The sequence below is a fragment of the Echinops telfairi genome, unplaced genomic scaffold (assembly GCF_000313985.2).
Source record: "Echinops telfairi isolate 266 unplaced genomic scaffold, ASM31398v2 ScPeMD7_2573;HRSCAF=3158, whole genome shotgun sequence".
Taxonomy (NCBI): domain Eukaryota; kingdom Metazoa; phylum Chordata; class Mammalia; order Afrosoricida; family Tenrecidae; genus Echinops; species Echinops telfairi.
The window spans coordinates 131416-158004 of record NW_022106471.1 but is presented as its reverse complement, the minus strand read 5'-3'; the positions used below and the strand labels follow the sequence as shown (position 1 = coordinate 158004).

The window sequence follows — 26589 nt, the reverse complement described above, 5'->3', positions numbered from 1 at the left end:
CAAACACACGTTTATAAGGCTTCTTGAGGAGTGACTGTATGACCTCCAGCTCGCTGGCCTATCTCACTGAGTAATGAGAGCGCCCCTCCAGCTTGCGGCCACCATGTCCCTGTGCCCTCAATTAGCGCTGGGCAAACACATCCTTCACCCTTTCCTTGGCTGGGGCCGGCTCTGACGTCCATGCTGGCTGCACACTCGCTGCTCTGTTCTTTGCCCACACCCTCCGCACAGCCCTGGCCCTGAACCACCCAGGCAGAGGCAGCTGCGTCAGGCTGGGGCTGGGGCTGGGGCTGGGACTGGGTAGCCAGAGGTGACCTGAGTGGCTGCTCTCTGCTGCGGCTGGCACTGCCACCCACAGAGCCATTCTGGGTGACCCCAGCACACCCATCAGGGCAGCCCTCGACCTCTCTAGGGGGTGGTGGAGGCTCTTTCCAGAACACTCTTAGAAGGGAAGGCTGGGAGCCAGGCATGGTTCTTCTCTCCTCCCCACCATCTCTGAAGCAGCCTTTGGCAGGTACTCGGGACAAATGTCCAATGTACTGCCCCCATGACTGGGGTTGCTCTGGGAAAAGGGTACGGAGCTCCAAGAACCAGGTTGTCACACTCAAGGTGTGAGGGCCGTGTGGAACTGAAAGCTCTGTCCCCTGCCCCCAGCCACCCTCACACCCACCTCGGGCAGGTGAGATGGTGACGGTGTCACTGCAAGGAGAGATGGCCACGAGCAGGGTGGGGGATGACGGGACTTCCCTGAACGCGGCAACGTCAGTCTGTCTGTCTGCTCCCGGTGGGATGCCTAGCTTGCAGAGGGCTCTCCCACATTCAGTCTCCACAAAAGGTGGTCTGGTATGGAGTGGAGGTGGGACCGGAACCCAGCTCTTCTCTCCAGCCACAGGTTCGTGGGCTCTGAGGCCAGAGGGCCACGAGGCTCCTAGGGGTGCTTCTCTGCATTGGGGTTCTGCCAAGGGTCCCACAGGGCAGAGGCGGCCCCGGACTAACATGCTTTCTCTGCCTTTAATGTCCCAGAGAGCATTCACCGATGTTCCTTGTCAAGTGGCAGCGGGGCAGGCAGCCTGGTTCCCATTTCTCTGAACGCCTGCGAAGGAGCCACAAAGGAAGGGGCATGTTTTCCCTGGTCAGGGTCTGCCAGCCGTCACACAGCATGACAAAGGCAGTCCAGAAGGGAAACCCAGGCCCCTGACTTGGGAGCCTCAGTCACTGAAAGAAATTTGGATTTCAGGGCCCCAAACCAGGCCCCTAGATTTGACTCCAAAATTATGGGCAGCAGGAAGGGTTACAGGTGTGTAGCTCTGTTCATCTCAGACGGAGCGCAACTTATAGGTTCCTTTCAGGCCATAGAAGATCAGCCCTCTGGGCTTTCTAAAGCCTTGGTACAGTAGAGCAAAGCCTGCACTGAAGCCCAAGTGATCCTCTGGGCAGGAAGAGCTCCACCACCCAGATTCTTCATCCCATCTTCTGCCACTCCGCCCAAGCAGACCCGAACCACCCAGGCCCCGGAGTCTTCCTGGACATACTGTGTTTGGCTCGTTTAATACGCTGAACCTGGGGGTTTGGCTCACTTCTGGGGGCTGGGGCTGGAGGTCTGCAAAGATAGTAGCCAGGGCCCCAATGGGGCAAGGCAAGGGGCTGCCAGGCAGTGACGCCCCAATGCCAGGCTGGGCGCAGAGCCCAGCAGGCAGACGCTGGCGCGGTGTGACATCATGCCCCTGGGTCGGTGCCAGTTCTCATGCCGTCACTCCCCACCAGATAGAGTGGAGTAGGGAGGGGTGGAGCCCACCTCTGGGCGCAGATCTATTTGGGACCACCCCTGCCCACGAGTGGAAAAGTCCAAGCTCCCCCAGTCTTGAGGGAGGGCAAATTCCCATTTCCCTTACTTTGTTCCTCCCCTGGCTTTAGTGTGTGGCATCTTGGAGTAAGAAAATAGTGTGAGTGGGAGATGGGAAGGCAGAGGGGCCAGAAGTGGCTTCTGAAAGAGGAAGAAGTGTGGCCCTGAGTTCAGGAGGCCTGGGTAGGCAGGTACAGGTCCTGATACCTGGCCAGCAGTGCTGCCCACTCCCTCCTTCCAGATACAGACCCACCTGTGGTGGGGGCCTGGGCTGGCTCCATGCCCAGGGGAGGTTGGAGTCCCACAGTAAAGAGAGAAAACGAATTCACTGGCTGTGGTCTCTAGAATTTATACCACCCCTTGGGTGTCAGACCTGTTGGTCATTCCTGGCCTGACTCTTGTCTACTGCTAGAAAATTAACAAGAGGGAAGGTTCTATAACTTGTCAGGCATTAAGTCCAAACCATGGGGGCCCTGCTCAGCACAAGGCAGTGTAACGGGGCTGACCTAGGCGTACTGCCTGCTTTCTTACCAAGGAGACCTCGGTGCATGTCCTTCCCCTTCGCCTCCGTGCCTTCCGTCCTATCAGGTGCTGGGCTGGATGGCCTCTAGGTCTTGCTGAGCTCTGCCCCCTGCACTCAGACTCCAGGGGCCATTGTCTACAGTGCTCCCGTGTCCCCACAGCTGGACAGAGTGGTCGAGGATGAGAGGGGCTGGGCCTTGGCACCCCTGGTGACTGGAAAACCCCTCAAGAAGGAAAACGGACTCAGACCCTCTAAAGAACGAGCAGGGGGCCTTCCCATAGGCTACCTGCCTCTGCCTATAGCTTGACCCCATTGGATCAGACTCCTTTTTTGGTTCTTGACGCACCAGGATGGCAGTTCGACCTGAGAGACACTTGCCTGTGGCCTAAGCTGCACCCGGGGCTTCACCTGGACGACAGTCCCACCAGTGCCTGAGCACAGGGCCCCTGAAAATGCATTTTGAGGACCCGAGTGAGATGGGAGTCAGTGGAGAGGGTTCTCTTTTTTCCATACCAAGGAGCCTAGTGGTGTCGTGGTTATGTGCTGGGCTGCTCACTGCAAAGTGAACAGATCAAAAGCACCAGGCCCGGCTTTCTACTCCCGTAGTTACCGTCTCAGGACCCCACAGGGGCAGTTCTGCCCTGTCCCAGGGGATCGCTATGAGCCGGAGTCCATGCGATAGCAGTGAGTTTTGTTTTTTAAGACGGTTCTCTCTGTACAGATACTTCTAGGATGCGTTTCCAAGAGCTCTCAGACAGTCCAGGAGATTGAACAAGTAACACTTGGCAGGGGCCAATCTAATACTGCATACTGCATCCTGCATCCGCTCTTCCTTCCCCTCCCCGGGATCACTCCTCAACAAAGTACCAGCATAGAAGCTTCAGGCTGTTTTTAGGGGAACCGAAGCTAGGATCCTTATCAGGGTTCAGGTTTGCAACCAGTAGTAGAAACCCAACCCAAGCACCTCTATAAAAAGAAGAACCTGTTGTCCCCGGGTTGCCAACACGCATCGAGCCTTTGTAACAAGTTTTGATCTCCACAGTCTTTTCACAGATACAATTCCGACAATGGCCCTGTGCTGCAACATAACTAAATCCGAGTTCCAAAGAAGGAAACTGAGGCCCAGAGAAGTTTACTGCCTCGTCCTGGAGAGTGCCACTGCTAAGTGCTAAGGCTCACATTCAAACCTTGGCCTACACTCTCTCCAACCTTGAAACCTGTGCTCCATTTCCCAGTGTGTTGAGCTGTCCCCTAGGCCTTAGGGCAGCGGGTTTTCAACCTGTGGGTCACAACCCCTTTGGGGAGATCAAATGACCCTTTCACAGGGGTTGCCCGATTCATAACTGTAGTCAAATGACAGTGATGAAGTAGCAATGAAATTAATTTTATGGTTGGGGGGTCACCACAACATGGAGAACTGCATTAAGGGGTCGTGGCATTAGGAAGGTTGAGAACCACGGCATGGGGTCCAAATATGGCATGGTGAGCTAAATCCATGGTACTGTGATTCAAATACATGGAGCAGCAGGGAAGTAAAGCATGAGAAAGGTGCTTCCCAGGGGCTGTGAGTTGCTTCTCAGGAAGCCTGAGGGGGGGTGTGGCTCTCACTCAGACAGGCTGGACCCCGCCCCCCTGCAGCCACAGCTCTGCACTTGGGCCCCCTGGAGCTCTAGTTGCTGGTCTCACCAGCCACCGATCCCATGAAATAGGGAAATACAGGGTCTGTCCCTCCTCCCTATTCCTGATGGCCAGGAGGGGACCTTCCTTCTGGCAGTCCCTGGCCCGCAGGGAATCTGAAGCTGGGCACTGGGCCCAGCCTGTCAGTTCCCATCACAGCCACACAGTCCAGCATGAGTCACCACACACGCAACCAGGTGAGTCATGTGGGCTGACGGACACTCTGAGGACAGGACAAAGGGTGGGGGTGGGGGGCGAAGAGGGACCCAAGGAGGGGCAAGAGTCCATCGCCTGGCCAGTCCCCTAGAGAAGTTTCTTGTGCTGACGTAGGGCCCTTCCAGTAATAAAATCCCTGTTCCACCTTGGTATCCACTCGCCTCCTAACTTTGCCAGTCTTCTCCCCTAGAAGCCTATGGCCCTCACTAGAATTCTCCCTTCCTCTAAACACAGCACTGTCTGGCAAGCATTGATTGTCTAACTGCAAGGTTGGTGGCTCAAACCTACTAGCAGCTCCTTGAGAGAAAGAGGAGGCTATCAGTTCCCACACGACTTACAGCCTCAGAAATCCCCTACAGGATTTTTATGAGTGGGAATTATGAGTGGGAGTCTACTCGCTGGCAGTGGGTTGGGGTCTTTTTTGTTTGTAAGCATCAGCAAGTCTCTTTTTGTTAGTTTAATCTCCAGATTGAAGAGTGATGGAAGATTGGAGCACCCTGTTAGATGAAATGGGACATAGACCTCAGCAGTCCTCAAATTGCTAGGGGGGCCTCGAAAGGCAAACTTGTTGAGAGGACATTTCAAAGATTGAGCCAGAAGCGGGCCATCTGGTGGGAACAAATACTCAGAAACAGAACTAGACACAGCTCTCAGGTGAAATCTCTCCCTGGAAAAGGAGACTACGCTAGCCTAGAGAATCCTGGACAATTTCGGAAATAGTCATTCTATCGGCTAGCTTTTTAAAAAAGTTAGAACTAAGTTGTAAAAGAATGTCCTGTTGAATTTCCGATTCTCATGAACGCTAGGCTAACTGGGAGCCATGGGGACTAGATGAACCCCAGAAACGATTGTCCTGAGATCACCTTTAAAGCTGAACCCAAAGCTATCTCCCATAGTCTTTGCAAAACTAAACTAGCTTTGAGAAGTTCAGCTGAACTAGTTTAAAAAAAAAAAGGCATCTGTTTTGAGTATTAATTTTTCTTAATTTAAATTTTATTTTACTGGGGCCTCTTACAGCTCTTACCACAATCCGCAAGGCTATCTTAATCTGATGGCTACTTGCAGTGTCCCAATGGTTACGGGTGTCCTAACCCTTCCCCCAGTGGCACCTACTTAACCCTCTTAGGTTATCAGACCTGCTACACTGAAAACAAACAAACTCCCTGCCATGGAGTCAATGCTGACTTATAGCAACCCTACAGGCAGGGTTTCCGGGACTGCAACGCTTTATGGGAGTCAAAGCCATGTCTTTCTCCTGAGAAGCAGGCTGGTGGTTTCCTGCTGCTGCGTGATCAGCAACCCAGTACGGACCCCTTCTCTAGGGCTGGTGGTTTCCTGCTGCTGCGTGATCAGCAACCCAGCACGGACCCCTTCTCTCCGAGGGCTGCCTCTGCTACAGTGAAGATGTTAATAAATGCGGGGAAGTCACTGATTGATGACCTTTGCCAGTTTGAATTTAGAGTTAAACCCACAGCACCCAGGTTGGAATCATGTTGGGAAGCATAAGTCGTTGAGAAAAGCAAGAAGGACATAAACAAAGCAGCAGCATGGTTAAATCAAGGTTATGTGAATTAGGGAGAGGCACTCGGGTGTTCTTGAAACTGGGCATGGATGTTTCTTTAACTTTTAGTTTTAATACTATTTAGACGGTGTCTTCATGCCTTAATCATTATTGTGTATCTTAAGATACACTCGTAATATAAAATACTAAGCAAAACTGGGGGTGAGTCTTGATGTTAGCCCTCATTTGGTGTGTGGTCTAATGTGGAGTCAAGACAATGCCAGCTGACAGCCTTCTGGGGACCCTGTGAGAGAACGTGTGTGTGACAATGCTGTGCTCACTGTACAAGGTTGGGGGTAGTGGTTAGGATCTGTTTTCTAAGTCCAGGCAACATCAGTTTTTGAGAACTTTCAGATCCTACCACACCAACCTACTAGGCCAACACAATGCATACCCCTCCCACAAGAACAGCCCAGAGCGCCCACCCTCCAAAAGACTAAGGGCGGCTAAGAACGACAGCCAGCTGTTAAAGAGGGCTGAGTAGAAGCCAGGAACAGGGAGGTGCGGTGGGACCAGTCTGTCTCCCAAAGGAGCCTCCCTTGGTCCCACTCTGGTCCCAGGTGGGAACTCACCAGCTGTCAGGATCTGCACTTTCCACGGGTGTGCAGCTAGGACCCGCTGGTATGCCCGCCAGAGTGCCATGCTTCCTGTCAAGCCAAAAGGAGAGAGGGAGGTCACCCCCATCACCCCGCTCCGTCCTGTCCTCTTGCACCCTCCCCCACTCTCCCTCTCCTAAGCTGTCAGGAGGGCTGCTTCCTGTCACAGGATTCCTAGGCAATCAGGAGAGAAGACTGTGGAGGAGTCTCAGTGGCAGCCACCTGCCTCCCCACTCGCAACCCTGAAGCTGGGCCAACTAGGGAGGATGGGTTGGCTTTGATTTCCACGCCGTCTGGGGGCCCCGACTCAGATTTAGTGGAACGAGCCCGCATCCTTCTTGGCTCGAACGCCACGCCGGGAAGTGGGCCCGCGGCAGCCCGCGCGCGCGGCACCTCGTACCAGTGGGCACCGAGCGTCCGCAACTCACCGGCGCGGGAGCTCCAGGCGGCAGCGGCTCGCGCCCACGTGACCGGAGCCGACAGACGGACTTCCTCCGCGAGCCCCGCCCTTTCCTGCGGCTGGGAGTGGGCAGGGGCTCGGCTTGGTCACCCTCTGCTGGTATCCACCCATTCAGGGGACGTGGACCATGCCGGGTCTTGGCGTGCGGCCCACCGGCCATGTCTCCTCCCCGACTTTTCGCCTAACCCTGGGTGCCACCCTCTACTCCCGCTCCAACTGGCCGAGGACCCGGTCTCGCAGGGCACTTTACAACAAACTTGGGGAGAATAAGCATTTGCACTGACTCCCCGCAGGCCCCGGGGGCCGTGAACTCCTGAGTGGGTTGAAGTGTGACTTGTTCACCGTCTCCATGGGGGCTTTGCTGCCTTTAGGAAGCAGTGGAGTCAACAGAACCCACTGCTTGAAGGTTTGAGTTAACTGCCTGCAGCCATGATCAATAATGGCTTTGAACCCAATATTCTTCCGCTATAAAATGGGAGGTCCCTGATATTCAAACAGGGCCCTTTGCGGAGGCGGGTGAGACACTTATTCTACCCTAGGGGCTATTCTGTTTACACTTTAGAAATTAGTGCGTGAAAACTAGACTTAATCCCTTTCCGGTTCTATCACTGTAAGGATTGCTAATATGGTGCAACATTCTTACTTAAAAATTTTGATTCTGACGCTCAGAGGCCCTACAGGGCCGACTCGAACTGCCCACCCCCCTGTGGATTTCCAAGGCGAACATTACACGGCTTTATGGGAGTAGAAAGCATCTTTCTCCTGTGGAGCAGCTGGTAGTTTCAAACTGCTGACCTTGTCGTCTGTAGCCCAACTCAGCCTACACCACCACCAAGGCTCCTGCAATGAGGCTTTCTAGGGTTGTCTTAGAAATGCTTACAATGCCCCTGAGGGTGGGTTTGTCAGGTTGGCAGCTATCAACTACCCCTTTCGGGTTCTCCACCTGTCAGCCCCCATTCACCCAGTTCCTACATGAGTACGACAGGGAGGGAGAACCCTGTCAGATACTAGAGAAACAGAGTAAGGAAGCAAGAGAATTTGTCATTATCTTTTAACTGAAGGACCCGAAGTGCAAAACACCATGTTGGAGTTTACACTTGTAAATGTCATGGGACAGCGTGGTAGACTGAAAGCTGAAGCAAAAGGGACTGCTCTGAGCCGGGCAGTCTGGGTTCAGACCCAAGCACCATCATTACTAAGTTCAGTGACCTTGTTTGGGCTGCCTACCCTCTTAGCAGCTGAGTGTAAGTCAAACGTGCCAATACCCACCCTTAAAAGATTGAATAACACGTGCATCTCAAGCGCTTAATAAATGTTTATCCCGTTCCCCTCCCGCCCCCTTGGGAATACATGGAGAAATCTGGGAAGGCCCCTTGGTGAAGGATTTGGCTGGATCTTGAAGGACAATGGGACTCAAGTGGAGCTGATGAAAAATGTTCACTCCTAGGAGAGCATAGTGTGTGCAAAGGCACAAAGGTAGAAAAGGGCAGGAACCAATGGAGAACATACGATTAGTTGGGGGTGGGGGTGTTAGGGATTGAGTGTAGTGGCCTGACGGAGATAAAGACCAAAGGCTGAAAGCATCCCAGTTCTCTTTTGGAGGCGGAGAGCAGGGCTGCCTTGGCAGCAGCAATGCAACCAGCACCAACCTGCACCTTAGGCCCCCAGTGAGCTTCCATGGTAATGTCATGGGGCAGCTGTGCAGATAAACTTCTTGGCCATGGGAGACACTTCCCTATCAGCCCAGAAACCTCACCCTGGCACCATGTAGGCTGGAGCCCCACTAGGGTGGGGTAACACTCGCCTCCTTGGGTGGTGGTCCCTCTGCTGCTAGTGATCTTTGTCTGTACATGAAAGGGATTCAACTACTTGATTCATCTCAGATTTCCTGATGTCCGAGAAATGGCCTCCTTGGAGCAGCAGGAAGCTGTCCCGATAGCTGGACAGTTAGAGCACCGCACGATATGTTCTTCGCAGGCACTTCCAATGGGACTGCGGCCAACTTCTCTGCCCCCGAGCCCCAGCCTATACTCTCGTGCACTCCAAGACTGGCTGCCTAGGTCTCTCTGCTGGAGTCTGTCTTACTTGAGGGACAACACCGTGAGTCTGCAGCATCCCCCAAAACAACAACGCTTAACTAGAGGAGCGATAACCAGACAGAAATTATTGTCCTTGGGTTCTGAACACTCCTATATACACCGAGCTGAAACCAAGTAGCTAAACGTATTTAATAAGTCAGCAATGTGACAGTTACCATGAAGGATCAAAAACCATGACTTGTAAAAGAATGGTTGAATAAACTGAAGAAATTTAATCTAGAGAAGAAAATACTCGGGGAACACATGATAGCTATTGTTAAATACTTAAAAGGCAATCACAGGGAAGAATGACTAGATTTCCTAACACCAATGGGTAAATGTAGAGGTATATTCTTGGACGATATAAAGGAAGATCTCTGAAACATGACTGTCTAGGAGTGTTCAAGTAGGGTCAGATGACCAGTGGCCAGGAATATTTCAAAAGCAGGAGCAAGTAAGATCTGAGTCGCTGTTCTATTGGTAGGGTGTCTGCGGTGTTCCTCAGTTGAAGAAATACTATAAGCAGCTTCTGTCCAATAAATTACTATCACCCCTCATAGGCCTACATGTTGGTTACTGGAAAGAGGACGTTTGGGAAGGCAGTAACACTGGATTCTGGAATAGTCAGACGGGTGCCTTCATGCAAATACCCTTTCCAACTCTCCAAACACCCACTCACATGTGATCTCAAAACACCCAGTACCTTTACTTGGCTGTACCTACTTCACAATAAGCTCAATATGAGCAATTTGACTCCCCAGCCTAGGTCAGGCCTGAGTGCTTCTTGTGAACCAAAGTGTTAGGCTGCGGAGCCTTGAGAGTTCATGGAGGGAGCGCCCCCGTGCCCACAGGAGGCTGTGATCAGAGGAGAAAGTCTGTGGAAGGAGAGGGATCTAGAGAGGCCTGATGAAGCAGGCCCCAAGGTTCCGGCCTGGGCAGCGGAACTGTCCAGGAAAGCCCCAGCCCTCTGGCTTGGAGGCCATTTGTTCTCGGCAGACTTCATTCCAAGGGTCCGTGTGGATTAAGACTAGGGACTGGGCAGAAGGCAATGGCTGGCTGGAATGGAAGCCGAGCCCTTCAGTAGGATAGGATGCTTAGAACATAGCATTGAATTGGGCTTGGCTTTCAAGCTGCATACGGTGGCCCAGTGGGGAGGTGAGTCCACGGATAAAATGGATCCGAACCAGCCCTGACTGCCCCCCAGATACCAGCCATCCGTAGGAGTCCAGGTTTGGGCTGAAACGTACCTGTGAATGGAAGACAACAGAGAGATGCCCACAGTTAATCCTTTGGGTGAGTCCTACCTAAAAGGAGCAACCATCGCAACAATAAAATGAGCCACAATCTGAATGGAAGGGGAAGACAATACAGCAAAGAGTGCAAGGTGGCTGAAGCTGTGTTTTCTTCTTAGCTGGCATCTGATCACAGACCTAGAGCGGGGGCGGGGAAACGCAGCGGAGAAGAGGCAAAGCTCTTACCTTATGAATAGCTTCCAGCTGCAGCCTGTCCAGGCAGAGCTGTGTGAGCCCCTCTCTCTCCTGCATGCGAAGCATTGGTTCTCTACGGAGCAGATTGTGGAAGGAACTCTGCAGGAGGAAGAAAGACAGCATGCAGCTGCTGAAGTCGTGCATCTGTGTGCTGGAACCCCTGAGGGTCCCGTCCTCCCCGCACCGTCCCAGGGGTAAAGACAGGCTTCTAACTTTTCTCATGACGGCTGTGGAGCACGTCTCCTGGCCCCTCCTTACCAAATCTGTGTCCTGAAAGAGCAAATAGTGATGGCTGACGGTTTCAGCGTAAGTTCGCGCCTTGGGAGGGTTGGGAGCCCCGGATGCAGCCCCAGATGAATACTGGGCTTGTTCTTCAGTGTTATCCTGATACGCAATCAGGTCTGCTTTATAGATAGGCTAGAGAGGAGAGCAGAGCAGAAAATTACGGAGTCAAGGGAAGGGGGCAGGAAACTGGTTTGGGGCTACAGAAACGTAGCAATGGAGGGCAGTAGTGTGTTTTAAACACAGGGCTGGGAACATTATCCACAAGACGGTGCTAAGACTTTCAGGGAAATATCAGGACAGGATACTACCAGGAGTTAGAAAGGCTTGTGGAGGAGAATCCAAGAAATGGAACTTCCCATGGATATTCATATACGTACGAATCTTCGCTCCACAGGTCGCTTGACATTGATTGGGTTCAGTGCTAAATCAGGCATTACAGCTGCAATGAGCTCCCCGGATATATCTCCTGCGGCTATTGTCCCAAGCCAGTCTGATCCTGAAAGACTCTAATAGGAAGAGAAAGATTCCATTCGTTCATATCTCATCAGTTCCCTCAACTAGTTCACAGGCTGGAGGAGGAGACAAGCACTCCATGACAGTTATGACACCTATCTTTGCCTCCTTCTACCAAAAACTGCCCCCCTCTGACCACTAGGTGAAGACTAGAGTTCGCTGTGAGATGAGGAACTGTGTAAGTGAAAGGGCTCACCCAGACAGTGCCTTTTCGAGGGGCAGTGAAGTAGGCTTTGAAACCAAGGTAACCAGCATCGATATAATGAATTCCACAGAGGCCATAACTGTAAGACAGAGAAGTAAAATTAAAACCTCCTTTCAAAAAATGAGCTTTAGTTCTCCCTAGTCCTTCCCAAATTCAAATCATAGTCAGTGGGACGGCTCTCCACCCTTCTTCTCTCCTCACAAGAACTTGACAGCCTCAGCACCCCAGTCCCCGGGGTCTGTCCCCAGAGCTCCACCCTGCCGTACGAGGCATAGCAGTTGTCCTGAGCCACAGTGACACCATTGTAGGGGAGCAGCCAGGCCAGCTCTGTACTCAGGAAGCGCTTGATACAGTTTATTGGTTCATAAGGTCGTCGAAGGTCCCAGAATTTGATTTTTCGGTCACTTCCAGCAGAGACTAGAAAATGACTATGAAAAGATAGAAAATTCAGTATCAACAAAGCTGAAAGCATCCGTTTGCCCCACTCTTGCCCCCTCCACCTCAACAACCCTCCTGGAGTCCACACCTGTTGGCTTTACACCACTGAAGGTTACGCACAGCCTGGTCATGGGCCGGAAAACACTGGAAGGGGTAGAGCTTCAGGGAGCCATCAGAGAGTCGTATCTGCTGCAGGGGTGAGTTAGTGGGAAGGTTCCAGAAAACCACCATGCCTGTGGTAGACACAGAACAAGCAGCATGAAAGGCAGGCTCTCTTCCTTGTCCTACTCTCTCTGGGTGCCTGGGTTCTTGTCTTCTGTCCTGAGACAGAAACCCTTAGGAAAGGTATGGGGCATATGATCAGGTCTCCTACATTCCCTCCATGGTCTAACTAGTCAAGCTGATGTTTTAGTTCCAATTCTCATCCATAAGCAATTAACAACCGAGTCAAGGCCCTGCGGTTAAAGAAGATACGTTGAATGCACTAAGTAAAAGGACTCTAGAACAGTCCTCTAAGACCAAGCTTGGCAAAATGCCAAATAAAGGCCGCCCACACCCACTCAGTTATCTAAAGTCTATGGCTGCAGTCCCCTTACAGTGTGGCAGTGGAGCAGGCCCGACAAAGGCCCGACAGGCAGTTCTCAAAGCCGACACTGCGGACCATCTGGCCCTCAGGGAATAGGTTAGGAGCCCAAAGCTACAAATGTCAAGGGCTGGAGAACAGCGGACACACAGAGACTAATGTGGATGATGCAAAATCCCAACACACCACTGGCCAGGGAGAAGGTGATCAAAGGTAGAACTTGGATTCAGTAGAAGACAAACAAATGTTTGTGGTACACGCGATTGGAAAGGGCTATACAAGTCTTATCCATAAACTCTGGCACTGTAGCAGCCAGAAGGCCTTGGCTTTGTTGCTACTAGCTGTCATCAAGGTGATTCTAACTCTTGGGGACTCCCGGTGTGCAGAGTAAAAGCAGTTTCTTGGGTGTCTTAAGTGCCTCAGGATGGGTTTGAGGCACCAAACTTTCATTTAATAGCCCAGTGTTTCACTGGATCACCCAGAAGGCCCCTGAGCAACAGCTAAGTGCTATAAATAATTCAGCAGTGGAGGAGGTTGCGATAAAAGGGCTGGTACTGACACTCAACCCCTTGGCTACAGAATTAAAGGCTAAGTCACTTTAGGAATGAAGACAGCGGAACAGCATCGAGTGTCAGCTATCTTGAAAGTAATGAAGAGCATCACCCAAAGAAAAGCCATTCAAGATGAAGAGAGAGACGATGAGAGGAGCCAGCGTGCTAAAACCCCTAACTTCCCAGCAGGGTGTCTATGGGCCGTGTCTAAAAAGAAAACTGTCATTTAGAAACCACCACCACCCCCTCCTAACCCCAACGACTTAATGTTATTTTTCATTTAAAAGGCATCTTAGGGAACTAGTGTCTCCGTGGTAAAAGAACATTCACTTCAGCGTCTCCTCTACAAAATTAAAATAATTAATTTGAATACCTTCTCATTTACTTATATAACAGGAGCCCATCTTTATGTCTGCAGAGAAAGCTGCAAGAATTGATGTTCACCTACTCTTATTTTCTGAGTCCAAAAGCTCTGGGGACTTTCCTTCTTCTTGGTATTTTTAAATAATGTTTGAATATTAATAAGTACCAAATACCCAGAACTGAACCAAGACAGCAACCAGCCGCGAAAGCCAGGCTGTATAGAAAGTTGAGAGTGGGGCCGCTGCTCAGGCTGGTTTTGGAGTTTACCATTATAGTATCCAGCAGCCAGGTGGTGGTGGGGTCGGGTGGGCATCCAGGCCAGGCTAAGGCACTGACCACACTCCGAGGGGTCTGAGGCTTGCATCGACCCCACCTGAAGCGTTGCCACACACTCTACCTGCAGAAACAGAGGAGACAGGACCAGGGTTAGGGAAACCTGCTATGTAATCCAGCAGAATGCGGGGAGGAGGAGGTTCGCTGTGGGAGCAGCAGGGAGAAGCTCTAAAAGGCGAGCCCAGCGAAAGCAGGAGGTCGGTCACTCACCTTATAAATGGCTGACTTCTTCACATCTGAGGGAAGAAGAGCAGTAATAGGTGCTGTGAGTCCTAACCGGCCGCCATCAAGCTTTGCCCTTCAAAGCCAGCCCCCCTCCCTCTTTAGATAACAACCCTCTCTTATACTTTGGTCCCATCCTCTTTCCTTCTGTCACACCTGACAGCATCCCTCCTCCTCTCAGAATGGCTACCGCCACCCCTGCACCCCATTTTGCTCTCTTCTCATCTTCTCCAGAATTTTGCTCATGTGGGTCTCTCCTCTCTCCTCTGGTTCATGGCCATAGTCACACAAAGTAGGTAAACCCTTCCTTCAGTCCACTTCCAGCCACTAACCTCAAGTATTTGATTCTCTTCACTGCTAAACTTCTTCAAAGAGTTATCTCCACTTACTATCTCCAGGTCCTCAGCCCCATTCCCTCCTCCACCAGATCACCCAGTATGGACCATCCCCAGGCCAAAATCTGGGCAAGCTCCTCTTAAAATGTGCAGGACCGTCTTGACCCCTTCAAGCTCGACCACCTCCTCCTCTCTTGGCAACAGATTGTGTGTGTGTGTATGTGTGTGTGTGTGTGTGTGTGTGTGTGTTGCTGAGGGCTGGACAGGCTATGTGATGAGTGCCCCCCTCTGTCAGTCCCAGCCCTCGACTGCCCTCCACACCCCACCTTGGGCAGCAAGAGGAGAAGGGGCAGAGAACATAGAGGGAGGCAGGTAATGTGCTGGCAAAGTGCAGTTGTAAGACTGTCGGTGGCTAAGGAGAGGCTCAGGAACCAAGTGTGAAGTCTGAACAGAAGGGGTGGCTGAGCTAAACCCTGTACTACAGACTGAGCCTGCAGGGTTTCAGGGGAGCTGGAGGTCCTGCTAAACTCCTGCCACTCTTACAGCAGCCCTAATCTCCGCTGGGCTACTCACCTGGCGGCTGCTGGGCCAACAGGGCCTCGGGATGGGGCAGGCTGAACAGCAGCACCTTCCCGTCTGAGCAGGCAAGCGCCAAAAGACCCAACCGGGGCAGGAGAGGAGCCTAGAGGGTAAGATCACACCTGCACTGAGCTGAACGCCCTCAGGCACCCCTCAGAAAGCTTTTGAGGCCCCTGGAAATAGGACATGAGGTGGCGGGAAGACTCGAAGCCCTGCTCTCCCATCCTCTGAGAACTCCCGGGGCCTCTCTCTGTCCTGGCTTTGAGTCTTAAGGTCATCCCCAAACACACAGAAAGTACCTTCCGAGGGGTGCTTGGAAGCTCCCATGCTCCACTGGGGCAGAACTTGAGGTCCCAGATGCAACCATTATCACAAGCAATCCCATAGACAAAGTGGGCCCTGTTGTCAGAACTGGGGAGAGAAACCACGTGGGGAGAATAGATAGGAAGGAGGAGCCCACGGCTCTGAGAGCTGGGGCTCCACTTGTCTCACCCAGTCCCAGCCCTCCTCCTCCTCCTCTGCCCAGTCTCCACCCTCTTAGGGCACTGTCCCAGCCCCCACCTCACCAGCTTTCTTGCTGCAAAGTCCCAAGGCCCCAGAGCTGGAGCAGCCCCGGGCCTGAATACAGCTGGCTCAGTGAGTGCGTCTCATTCATGTCAGGGCTGGAGAACAGGGCCACATACTGCGAGGTTGTTGCCCCCTCTGGCACTGGGCACCACTCCAGAGCCCAGAGCGGTCCCCCCGTGAAGAAGGACATGTCCCAGCGCTCAGGGTGCGCTCTGATGGAGCTGAATCTAGGGGGAGGCGAAGAGGGGATGAAGAGAGGAATTTATAGAAAGGAGTGAGGGCTAAATGAAAGTGCCACCCAGCACTAGTGTGAACTGGCTTCAGCCGAGTCCGCAGAAGACAAGGGAGGATCAAGAGCAGTCTGCAAGAGAAGACTTCTTAGCCAGCCCTTGCATCTTTCTCTTTTTTGCCCCCAAGTCTGTCCAGCTGCAGCTCATTTTGCAGATGGACTGTTCAGGCGCCTTTACTACAATGTTCACTCTAGGGGTCAGCCTGTCTGGGTCTCCCTGAGTAGATAAGGCTTTGTAGATGAAAAGGTGATGAACTGGTTCCCTCCAACATCTCCCTACCTTCCCCCAGTCTGGCCAGCAGTGATGAGGCAGCATTTGAGAGCTGACTCGCTCTGGCCAGGAGACTTACCCCTGAGGCCAAGATAACGGGAAAGGCAGGGCTAACTGGCCATCCCTGCGAACACTTGTTTGTCCTGTTTCTGCCTCCTAGGATCAGAAAAGGGCCGAGCTGCAATCTTTACCTATTGATGCGGTAGAGTGTGCCGTCCTCAGGAAGTCCTTCACGCTGTACAGAAAACAGTGGAGACTTCTCCTCTTGGGGCAGGTAGGGAGCAGCCTCACTGCAGGAAGGCAAAGAGGAAGTTGGAAGAGTTCCAACAATTCCAGGAATCCCCAACATAGACTCAGAGCCCCGCTGTCACTCTTCCATCTCATGTGGTGCTGCCCCTCCAAGGTTTCAGAAATGGCTCTAACTTACATGTCAGATAACAAGTGCCACTTCCAGGCCAAAGGAATCCAGTCTGCAAACTCCCAGTATGAATGCTTCTGTTCTCGGCTAAGGGAACAGAAGCAGCCTTAATGAAGGGGCAGAGACCCCAGCGCAATCCTATCCAACACGGGAGGCACTCGCTGCAGCAGTGTTGGACAGTGGAAATGGGGCTGGCGCAACGGAGGAATTTCGGCTTGTGAATGCCCTCTTTCCCCCACCGACCCACTTCCGGACCCCCACTCTGGACTCCAACATCACCCCTCCAGCCCTCCTCCCACATCTTACAGGTCCTTGGTGAGGTGGAAGCACTTCCACACAGGAGCCATGATGTGATTGGGTAAGCCATTGGGAGCCATTCCTCGGCAGTGAGGCTTCTGCTTCTATGGGACGGAATTGAAGAAAACGTAAAGGAAACCGTTTCATAGGCTGGTGGGAAGTCCAAAAGGAGCAAGGTTTCCGCTTTCTTTCGCCTTTACTTTCCTTGGCATCATTTCCTCTCTAGTCCCTGCCCTATCAGCACCTGAAAGAATTCATGCCAATGATGACAATTTCCCCACCTTCTGCTTACACCTCCATTGGAATGATGACATGTGACTGATTCTGTTCATCCTCCTTGGTCTTTCCAAGGCATTCGGTTCATAGGACACCCAGGGGCTTGCGGAAGGTCCTGCCCCAAGGGAGTCGCCCCACCTCTCATACTCTCTCATGGGTTCCCCTTACTCTCCCTGCAGACTCAATACTGACATTCCCCAGAGCCCCTCCTGTCTTCTGAATCACTCCTGAGAGCCACATCCATGGCCAGTGCTCCGACTGCCAGCTTTACATCTGATGATCAGAGGTAGAACTCAGTGAAGGCAAACTTTTCTCCAAGTCCGAGGCCCAGTGTTGGGCCAAGCCACATCAAAGACTGAGCAAATGGATATTCAGAAAGGCAGAGTACCCTGTTCACCATGGATTCGTGAACATTAATTTGGGGCTTTCCAAGTATTATACTGAAATGTCATCATCTTTTCTACAAGATGCTGAGCTTTTTGTGTTCCCTTAGATGTTGCCCTCCAAGTAAAGGAAGTCCTGGTCCCATATACCTAACTAGCTACCAGACATCCCCAGCCCATCCAGTGCGTAACACGTCAAGACATAAACCAAGCAATCTCCAGCTGGCCTCACTCCTTGGCCCCTGCACTCTTCCCGTGTTTCAGAAATCACTGCATGGTACCAGCCTGAACTAGAAACTCCCGTTCCTCAAGTAGAAAGAAAATGCTTTGAGAACGATGATGGTAACATTGTACAAATGTGCTTGACACGATGGAAGGATGCATGGATTGTGATAAGTGATGTACGAGCCCCCAATAAAACGATTAACTCCCATTCAACTTCTTCCTTCAAGTCCCATGCCCTGTTAACGCTCTTTTCCATCTCTTGCACCTGTCCCTTCTCACCTTCTCATCTTCCACTGTGGTTCAGGCCTTCCCGCCCCCTCACTTGGGTAAACAAAGCCATCTTCTCAGCCGCAGCCTGATCTAGTTTCCTAACTGATCACGTTTAGCTTCTTACTTAAAAACCTGTGTGGGCTCCGCATAGCTGCTCCACTCTAGGCCCTAGAGCCGTTTCCCAAGCTGATCATTGGAATGACCTGCAGATCTGATGAAAACTACAGATCCACAGGCTCCATTTACAACCCAATGAATCAAATCTCTAGGGGGAGTAGTCCAGAGATCTGTACCAGATCCCCAGGGGATTCCAACCATCAACCCTTTGGGACGCCTGACCCTAGAAGATGAAAGGCATCCACTAGCACGGCACACACGCGATGCTTCCTCAACCTCTGTCCTTTCATCCCAACGTAATCTTTGTCACCACTTAGACCCAAGGCTCTGGCCATAATCCGTTTCTGGGAAAACCAGTCCTTTGGGGAATTTCTAAGACCTAGCTCAAAACCACCTCTCTGTGAGCCCCCCTAATCAATGAATCACCAGTTCTCTACATGCCTACACACTCCCATTTGCTTCCTAGAGCGGAACAGATGCTCAGTATAGGAATACTCGTGGTTCCGAGCCCCCTCCCCATCTCCCTAACTTCTCAATTGCTTTTGACGTTATCCTTATCGTCTCTGACCCATTTGGACATCACAGTTCCTAAGCCAAAGCTATCCTTTGGCACACTCTGCTGAACCCTTAAGAACCCCACTGTGTCTTATCCTTTCAGGTTACCCCGGAAGTGGATCCTCGCGGAGCACTTCGGGGCACCGCAGGCACAGTGGATGCGGTGGGCACAGTGGGTGCGGTGGGCACGGTAGGCGCAGTGGGCACTGTGGGTGCAGTGGGCACTGTGGGCGTGGCGGGCACTGCGGGCGTGGCGGGCACTGCGGGCTCAGGGTCGGAGGAGCTTTCACTCGGGATCTCACTCTCTTCTTCCTCTTCTGTCTTAACCCGGAGAACAAAGTCTTCGTCTCCCGCGGTATCATCCTCTCCTCCCACCACACCGTGAGGGTCTCCCTCCAGCTGGCTCTGCTTCAGCGTGGTGGGGCTGCTCAACCTGGCGCCCTCAGGACAGGCCACTGGAGCAGGCAGTGTTGTGGAGAACTCCTCAGCCAGTTCATGAAGATACAGAAGTGCCCTGGGGACAGGGCAGAGACAGAGCCATACTCACAGACGCTCACCGGAGGGCCCACTCTTCCAGACACTTGTCTCACTGGCTGCTCCCCGTAACCCTGTGAAGCAGGTACACATCTCCCCTCCCCTCTGGCAGAAGAAGGAACAGAAACTCAGGAAAGTGAAGTGGCCTGGCGAAGATGACTCAGATAACAAGTCTGAATTCAAAACCCAGGTCTTCCAACAGTCAATGCACCTTTCCCCTTACCACAGTCAAAGACCATGGCGGGACAGGGAAGAGTGGAAGGGCACATATATACGGATGCAGAGGGGGCAGCTCAGGAAGAAGGTGACTGGGGGCTAGGAGGTACAAGACACAGAAAGGAAACCTACCAGACAGACAAAGTCAGCAGAGATTAAAAGTTGCTGTGCTCAGAGCTAAATCATCCAAGTTCCCAGAACCCAAGACACCACCCTTGCTTACCTGATACCTCACCAGTCGTCTCTTCAACATCTGTCCCACCCTGATCCCTTCACCCCAACCCCCCTCCACCAAGCTGTGCCCCACAATCCTTACACTTGGGCAGCCCTTCGGCGGGGTCGTTCCCCAGGAGGGGTCTCAAAGTCCTCAGGGGGCCTCTTTGGAGGTGGAGACTCTGGCTGATCTAGGCCTTTGGACAACTTCAGCAGTAGCAGCTCTGCCTTGGACTTTCGACCTCGTTTCTTAGGCATGGGGGTGGGAAGAGGGTTGGATTGATCTAAGAGGCCAGGAACCAGAGGGGCTGATGGAGGATTAGGCTGTTGGGGCCTTTTGGGGCCTTTTCGTGTCCTACCACCTCTCTTCCGGCCAGGCTTTGAGGCCCTAGGCTTTGAGACTTTTGCCATCTCTGAAGAAAGATCTGTAGAGAAGAATATGGGTCTGTGAGAGGGGACCAGAGCTCAGGCCAACCCCTGCTGACTTAAACCTCCTCTTTGGAGTAGCTTATACCATACACAGGTGTGTAAGATCCTGTGCGTTCAACCTGCTCTCGTATCTTAAGCTAGGAGTGCAGAGCACAGACAAGGCCCTTACCTTGCTGTTCCAGTCGGGAGATGCCTTCCTGCTCTAGAGGGAGCCTCCTCTTTTCAGGAGAATCCTCAAATCCAGGCAAAGGGCTAGGTAAAGACATCTCTATGGAAGCTTCGGTGGCACTGGTCATTTCTGAAGAGGCCTTGGCGTCAAGCTGGTTTAGCACTTCTTGCCCGGGAGAGTCTACCACAGTCATGCTCCCCACGGGGCCGGCCTCCCCCAGGGCAACACAGCCGACCCCGCAGGTATCCATCAGCACCCCCCACAATGGCTGCCCCTGCACACAGAGACAGACAAATAAGTAGAGGGCAGAAGCAAATGACCTTGCTTACATGCATGCCAAGCTCAGCTTCGTCTGCTTTTGTTCTCCCTCCCCACACCTCATACCCAGACACCCAAGCTCCCCGGTCACCTTTTCACCCAGCCAGCCACTGACAGAGCATGTTCTCTAGGTCAGGCTCTGCCCAAGGCACTGCTTCTATGGCAATTAAAAAGGGAGACAGGGTTCCTGCCCGCATGCAACTTATACTCATGCAACTTACATTCTTATAAACAATTAGGAATGAAAGCAACCTACCATTCGCTATAGCCAAGCACTATGCTAATAAGTGCCTAATTTGTTATTTAATTTCAAGGTTACAGAGCTTCTTGGAAAAAAGATTACAATACACACACATTATTCAACTCTGTCCCCACTCCAAACCTAGTGAAATGAACCAAACTGCCCCATATCCACTCACCCACAAAATGCAAATAAGAAAAGCCTATTCTGAACCTAGGGGAGGGCTACCACTTTGTAACACAGATGACAAGGAGTATTTGCAAGATCATACAGTGCCATCCGTGAGAACCAGACTCTGGGACCACCCTGCTTCACTGAGTCTCAAGAGCTTGCCACCTCTGACATAGTTTTCTAGTGCTTGTTTGGGTGTAAATCCTAGAGTTTTCCTTCTCTGACCTTACAGTTGCCACCTTACACACATTGCGGCTTTCACAGGTTTTAGGACAACCCATGGGGGATGGCTAGACCTAATAACCACCCCTGTGGATATTAGTCTGGGAACAGATTTCAGACTATCTTGCCATCAATTTTACACCTGGACAGGGGAGGTGGGTGGTTATGAGACATTTCAGGACCATCCCCTTCCAGCATCCCCTATCCACAGTAAATAATGGGTAAAGCTGTCATGAATCTTCATTTTCTTCAAACTCAGAAATAAGCCAGCTGTGGACCCAGGGGGCACGAAACAATAGTGACCATTACACCAAAAACCCTGAACAACCTCCAACTGCACAGTGTCTTGCCAGAATCAGGTGTTCACCAGTGATAAATAAAGGAGGAGAAACCGCTCAAGCTCCAGGAGAGAACCACCTACAGGTCTCTATGTGCCTTAATGATAAGGATGGAAAGCACCCTAATACAAATACTATAAAAAATAAAGTTCCCATCGGTGGAGAGGAAATGTTTTGAGAATGACGAGGGCAATGAATGTACAAATGAGCTTTACACAATTGATGTGTGTATGGACTATGATAAGAGTTGTATGAGCCCCTAATAAAATGATTAAAAATAACTAAATAAAATAAAATAATGTCCCCAACTTTATTTCCCTTTAGTTCCCTTGAAGAAGGAAGTCTAAACAGATTACAAACTAGTATAACAATATCCACCCTTTTAGTGTGCTAGGGAGATATTGCAATATCATGTGCTAAGGATCTGATATGATACACACAATATAACAGTGGCCAGGTAAACAGATCAGAAGAATCTACCCACTGTTCTTTGGTAACCGGCAAATCCAGATACAACTACCTGTTGCTGCTGAGTGGATTCCAATCTACATCCGATCCTATATGACAGAGTAGAACTACCCGATAGGGTTTCCACAGCAGTAAATCCTTACTGAAGCTGACTGCCAGAGCTTTCTCTGTGGAGTGTCTGGGGGTCCAAACTGCTGACCTTTCTCGGTTTATAGCCCAGCATGTAACCACAGCACTCCCAGGCCTTCTTTCCTGATAGAGCTATTCCTCAAATTAGCAATAAAGAAAAAATAGCCAACATCAATCAGACCTATGCACAGATAGTATAGAAATTGGGGGCGAAAAAAGGAAGGAGGTGTCTTTTTGAAGAATTGCTCTAAAAAATAACTTCCATAAAAAACCTTTCCTAGTATCATGAAAGCCAATGAGACTGTGGATTCCAAGACACAAGAAAAGTAACGAAGCTGCAGGCGTTTAAAGATACAACAGTGGCAAGGTCAGAAAAGAAAGCAAGTCTAAGAATAAAATCATAGAAATTAACACAGCAGAAGCAACGACATGAAGGACAAGGCCTGAATAAAACCACACAAATTGCAGATAGAAACAAAACAAAGAAACCCAAGCCTTTTTTCTTAAAGATCTCACTTAGCCTAGATATCAAAAAAGGACACTGTTAAAAAAAGGGGAAAAGCAACAAAGAATCAAGACCAAGAAATACCCGTGAAGATACTAAATTTCAAACAAAAATACTAAGTACCTCAGCTGAAGAAGCATGCCTTTACCAAGAAAGAAAGGGGGGGAGGGTGGTATCGGGAAGCTTCAGCTCTCAGAAACACTTGGCGGCAAAAGATAAAGACACAGGGTCCAGAGAAAGGATGTGGTTTATGAATCCGTTACTTAACTAGGATGCCATTCAAGTACAGGGCAACAGGATGACATTTTAAATAGGCAAGATCCTATGAACTGTACCACTCTAACACCCTTACTAAATAATAATAATCTTAAAGTCTATTTGAAGGCCCGATTTAGCCAATTGAAAGAGATGTAAAGAATATTCTAATAGAGAAAGTGTGACATGAAAAGACTGCTAGCAAGCATTTCATTCAGGGAAACATCAAAGTAAGTTTAAGTAACCGTGGCAACTCCAGGTCTAAGAGACTAATTGAAACATTGTAAAGGCCCCAACATGTAAAAATACCACTACTCTGAGATGAACAATTTTAGGCTCTCATGCAGAATAAAGACAAAAGAAGTGTCCTAATTTTGCTTTTGAGGCCGAGGAATCGGAAAACATTGGGTTTGTTTAGCATCAGTTAGAGGCTCAGAAAAACTGAAAATACAGTATTTATTATATTCCTTCCAAAATAACCAGTAAACCACAGAAATCATAAAAAGTTTTAGAGACCCAGGAAAAGACTGAAAATAGAAGCACAGGGGCTCAAGTAGAAAGCAAATGTTTTGAGAATGATGATGGCAACAAATGTACAAATATGCCTGACATGATAGATGGATGGATGGATGGTGATGAGTTCTATGAGCCCCCAATAAAATGATTTTTTTTAAAGGAGCCTTGGTGGTGCAACAGTTAAGCGCTTGGCTATGACCTAAAATGTCAATGGAAGCTGCCAGCCACGCCACAGGAGGAAAGACCTGAGCCGACCTGCTCCTACGGAAAACTCGCTTGTGCAGTGCCCGTGGGCGCAAACTGCTGAACCGCTTGTGGGGAGCAGCCTGTGTTACCCACTCTGCCGCCAGGGCTCCCGAGTCAGGCACTCAAAAAGGTGAACGCGAAGAGAGGAATTAAAATATGCAGGGCATCTGTGAGCAAAACCAAAGGAGGTACTGTGATTGTATATAGCAAAGCTGAACATGGGAAAAAGTACTGAGTGAGATGAAAGGGAGTTCATAAAGAATACAACTTCAAACCACATAAACTTCAGTACCATGAACTTCTAGACATCAAATAACAGCATCAAAAGACATAAAGTGAGAAAAAAAGCTAAAAAACATAAAGCAAAATCTTCAAGAAATTCAAGATGTACTTTTAGACACCGAGAGCACACAGGTAAGGATGGAAAAGAGAGTCGGCATGAGTCAGAACTGAGTAAAGGGCACCAAAAAACAGCAGCAACACATAGGTCAAGGTTCAGCTGCATAGAACAGAGCATTCATTACTCATATTAAACAGAAAGGGATTTATTTTAGGGTAGTGAATGGTTCATATCAGAGGATGTCAATGTGTGACTCCCACCCAGTAGTGTCAGCATCACCAGGGAATCTATTGCAATGAAAATTTCCGGTGCTAAACTAAACCATCAAGTCAATTTCTGACTCATAGTGACTTTATGGGACAGAGTAAAACTGCCCCATTTGCAGGTCCGAGGCTGTAAATGTTTAAGGTAGCAGACAGCCTCATCTTTCTTCCGCACAGTAGCTGGTGGTTTCAAACTGCTGACCTTGCAGTTAGCAGCTCAACACAATCTACTAGGGCACCAGAACTCCGAGACTTACTGAATCAGAGACTCTGAGGGTTGAGGAGCAAGTTGTGGTTTAAGAAGACCTTCAAGTGATATTGATTAATACTTAAACTTGAGCCATACTTGGTATCATGAACTTCTAAACATCAAGATATATAAAGCAAAACCTTCAAGAAATACAAGATCTACTTCTTTCGGTCACTGACAAGTCACAGAGGGAAGGATAGAGAAGACATGAGTCTATACGAGTCAGCTGGGTTAAAGGGGGAGAAAAAAGCAGTTTAGAAACAATTGCTTGTCAAATTGGGAAATTACAGTGACAGCCCTGCTTGTGCAGTGCGTTAAGTCTTGGGCTTAAAAGAAAGGTCAGTGGTTCCAACACTCCAGATGCTTCATGGGAGAGAGCTGTACAGCCCTGGAAGCAGGTCACTCTGAATGAAAATTGACTCAATGGTAACTGGGCATTTTTCTGCCAAATCAGAAAACCACCCAACTATATGGCGAAGACACTTCCCAGGATACCAGATCCAGAACCATACCGCTGCCACAATCGTCACCAGCAAAATGAAACAAACAAATAGACAAACAACCTGACTGGCCCCTCCCTACTCACATCCAAGTTCCCCAAGAGCAGCATGTCCTGCTGGCACACACGAAGCCATAGTCAAAATCCTGAGGTCAAAATGTTCCAGGAACAGTTCTAGCTTTCCACTGGAAGTTTCTTGTTCTCATGGGCCATTTTATTTCAGGGCAGCAAGTAGGATTAAGGTCTCCTCAATTTTTTTTTGATTCCACATGTAAACCAAGTTCTCCCCAATTTAGGAAAAAAGAAAAAGGCAGGGGGCTGCTTTTAAGCTCAAGAACATTCAACTAAACTACTGCAATCCACTTCACTGTCAACCCTGGACCCCACAATCACTCAAAATCACTACGACATGCCACCAGCAGCTGATAATTCTTCCATCAGTGCAGGCAGCTGCTTCACTATCACTCAGCGGACTCCTCACCCATACGGACGCAGACAGCCTAGTCTTTCTCTTGTAGTGGGTTCAAACCACTGACTCTCAGCTAGCAGTCCAACAGATAACCCACTACACCACCAAGGCTCCCGAGTCAGGCACAGCTCTCCCACATGTGCTGTTGAGGGAACTGAGGCTTGGAGCACAGGCAGGACCCACCCAAGGCCACACGATGGAATCTGGATTTGCACACAGAATCCAGTGTCAGGGCCTTGCACTGGCTGTGGCTGGTGAATGGATCCTCCTCTTTGCTGGTGGGGGCAGTCATCTACAAAGTGCTGAGCACAGTGTTTGCTCAAACCCACCACAGACACGTGGGCTGCTGCCAGGGGCTGCGTCAGGCACTAGGACTGCCTGTGGTGGCTCTGGCAGGGGGTGGCTGGCTTGCTCTGGAAACTCAGCAGTGGCTGACGGCCATCAGGGAGGAGTGGCATGGACCACTGATCCCTCCAATTTCTCCCCATGTCAGCCACATCCTGTCTAGCTTAGATTCCCTCATCCCACATTTTAGACTGTCTCCTGTTGACACTCAAATTTCCTCTCTTTTGGTCTGCTTGTTCCACAGGCCTGGCAAAATTCAAACCCTGGGAATCCAATCATGCACCTTCGGGATGTGTGTACCTAAATTCCTGAGCGCTGGCAAGCCCACTCTCTCTAGTCTGCTCCCACACCCTCTTCCCTCCAATCTCTGATCCCCTGGTTCTCAGCAGGTGACTGCCTCTGATTTCTGAAACAAAAAACAAAGCCATTAGACGGGAAATAGTTCAATTTATTGTCAAGTACGGTAACACTCCCTGCATCTGAACCAATTACAATGAAGTTTGGCCACTAAGGCCAAACCAACCTACCAATGTGAATTTGTGCTCTAACCCTTTGATCCTATGGTCTATTGAAGGTCCTTTTTCCATTTGCTCCTTCTAAACATTTAGATATGTTTAACATTCTCATCTTGACACAGACAACTATTCTTCAACCCCTAATGTCCCCCAGTCTTCTCCTTTTGAAAGAGTCCTTCCTTAATGCTTTAATTGCTCAGCTTCATTTTCATTCAGGGAGTACAGCAACACATCACTGAAGCTTAAATCCCCAACAATCTATGCCAATTATCATCCTCAGCCTCATTTAACTTGACCTCCCAGTACTCTTTCCACTCCATTCAAAATAGTCTCTTGAAAAGCAGTTCAAGTGTGAGAATCTAGTTTTAAAGTTTTTTCTCATTTAAATGGAGTGCTTCACTCACACCATTTGGTATATATAC

The 26589-nt window shown here is 50.3% G+C and overlaps 2 protein-coding genes across 7 annotated transcripts in view; both read right to left on the bottom strand.

The window, feature by feature from the left end:
* Window positions 1-10451, bottom strand: part of MPV17 (mitochondrial inner membrane protein MPV17) — a 14471-nt gene extending 4020 nt beyond the window's left edge. Inside the window, exons 1-2 of one of the 5 annotated variants that reach the window (XM_045294164.1) lie at window positions 10433-10451; window positions 6393-6467 (exon numbers count right to left, since the gene is read on the bottom strand). In XM_045294164.1, the coding sequence (XP_045150099.1) occupies window positions 6393-6462 (70 nt within the window). In that variant the 5' untranslated portion in view covers window positions 6463-6467; window positions 10433-10451. Of the gene's footprint in view, window positions 1-670; window positions 1313-6392; window positions 6468-6844; window positions 6887-10432 lie in introns of those variants that run through there. The other 4 variants (XM_004710132.2, XM_045294163.1, XM_045294162.1 and 1 more) reach the window with 4 other exon arrangements.
* Window positions 9091-26589, bottom strand: GTF3C2 (general transcription factor IIIC subunit 2). 2 transcript variants are annotated; one of them, XM_045294159.1, is made up of 19 exons: window positions 25953-26589; window positions 20078-20351; window positions 19583-19904; window positions 18625-19030; window positions 16700-16794; window positions 16403-16480; window positions 16167-16265; window positions 15415-15642; window positions 15148-15259; window positions 14843-14951; window positions 13923-13948; window positions 13647-13776; window positions 11971-12115; window positions 11711-11872; window positions 11436-11523; window positions 11104-11232; window positions 10700-10858; window positions 10433-10540; window positions 9091-10201 (listed from the first exon to the last, which is right to left on the bottom strand). In XM_045294159.1, the coding sequence occupies exons 2-19, from the start codon at window positions 20325-20327 to the stop codon at window positions 10049-10051; spliced, it is 2799 nt and encodes a 932-aa protein (XP_045150094.1). In that variant the 5' UTR covers window positions 20328-20351; window positions 25953-26589; the 3' UTR covers window positions 9091-10048. The 2 variants fall into 2 exon arrangements, with proteins under 2 accessions (XP_045150094.1, XP_045150095.1); XM_045294160.1 differs by lacking the exon at window positions 25953-26589 and having other exon boundaries at window positions 20078-21562.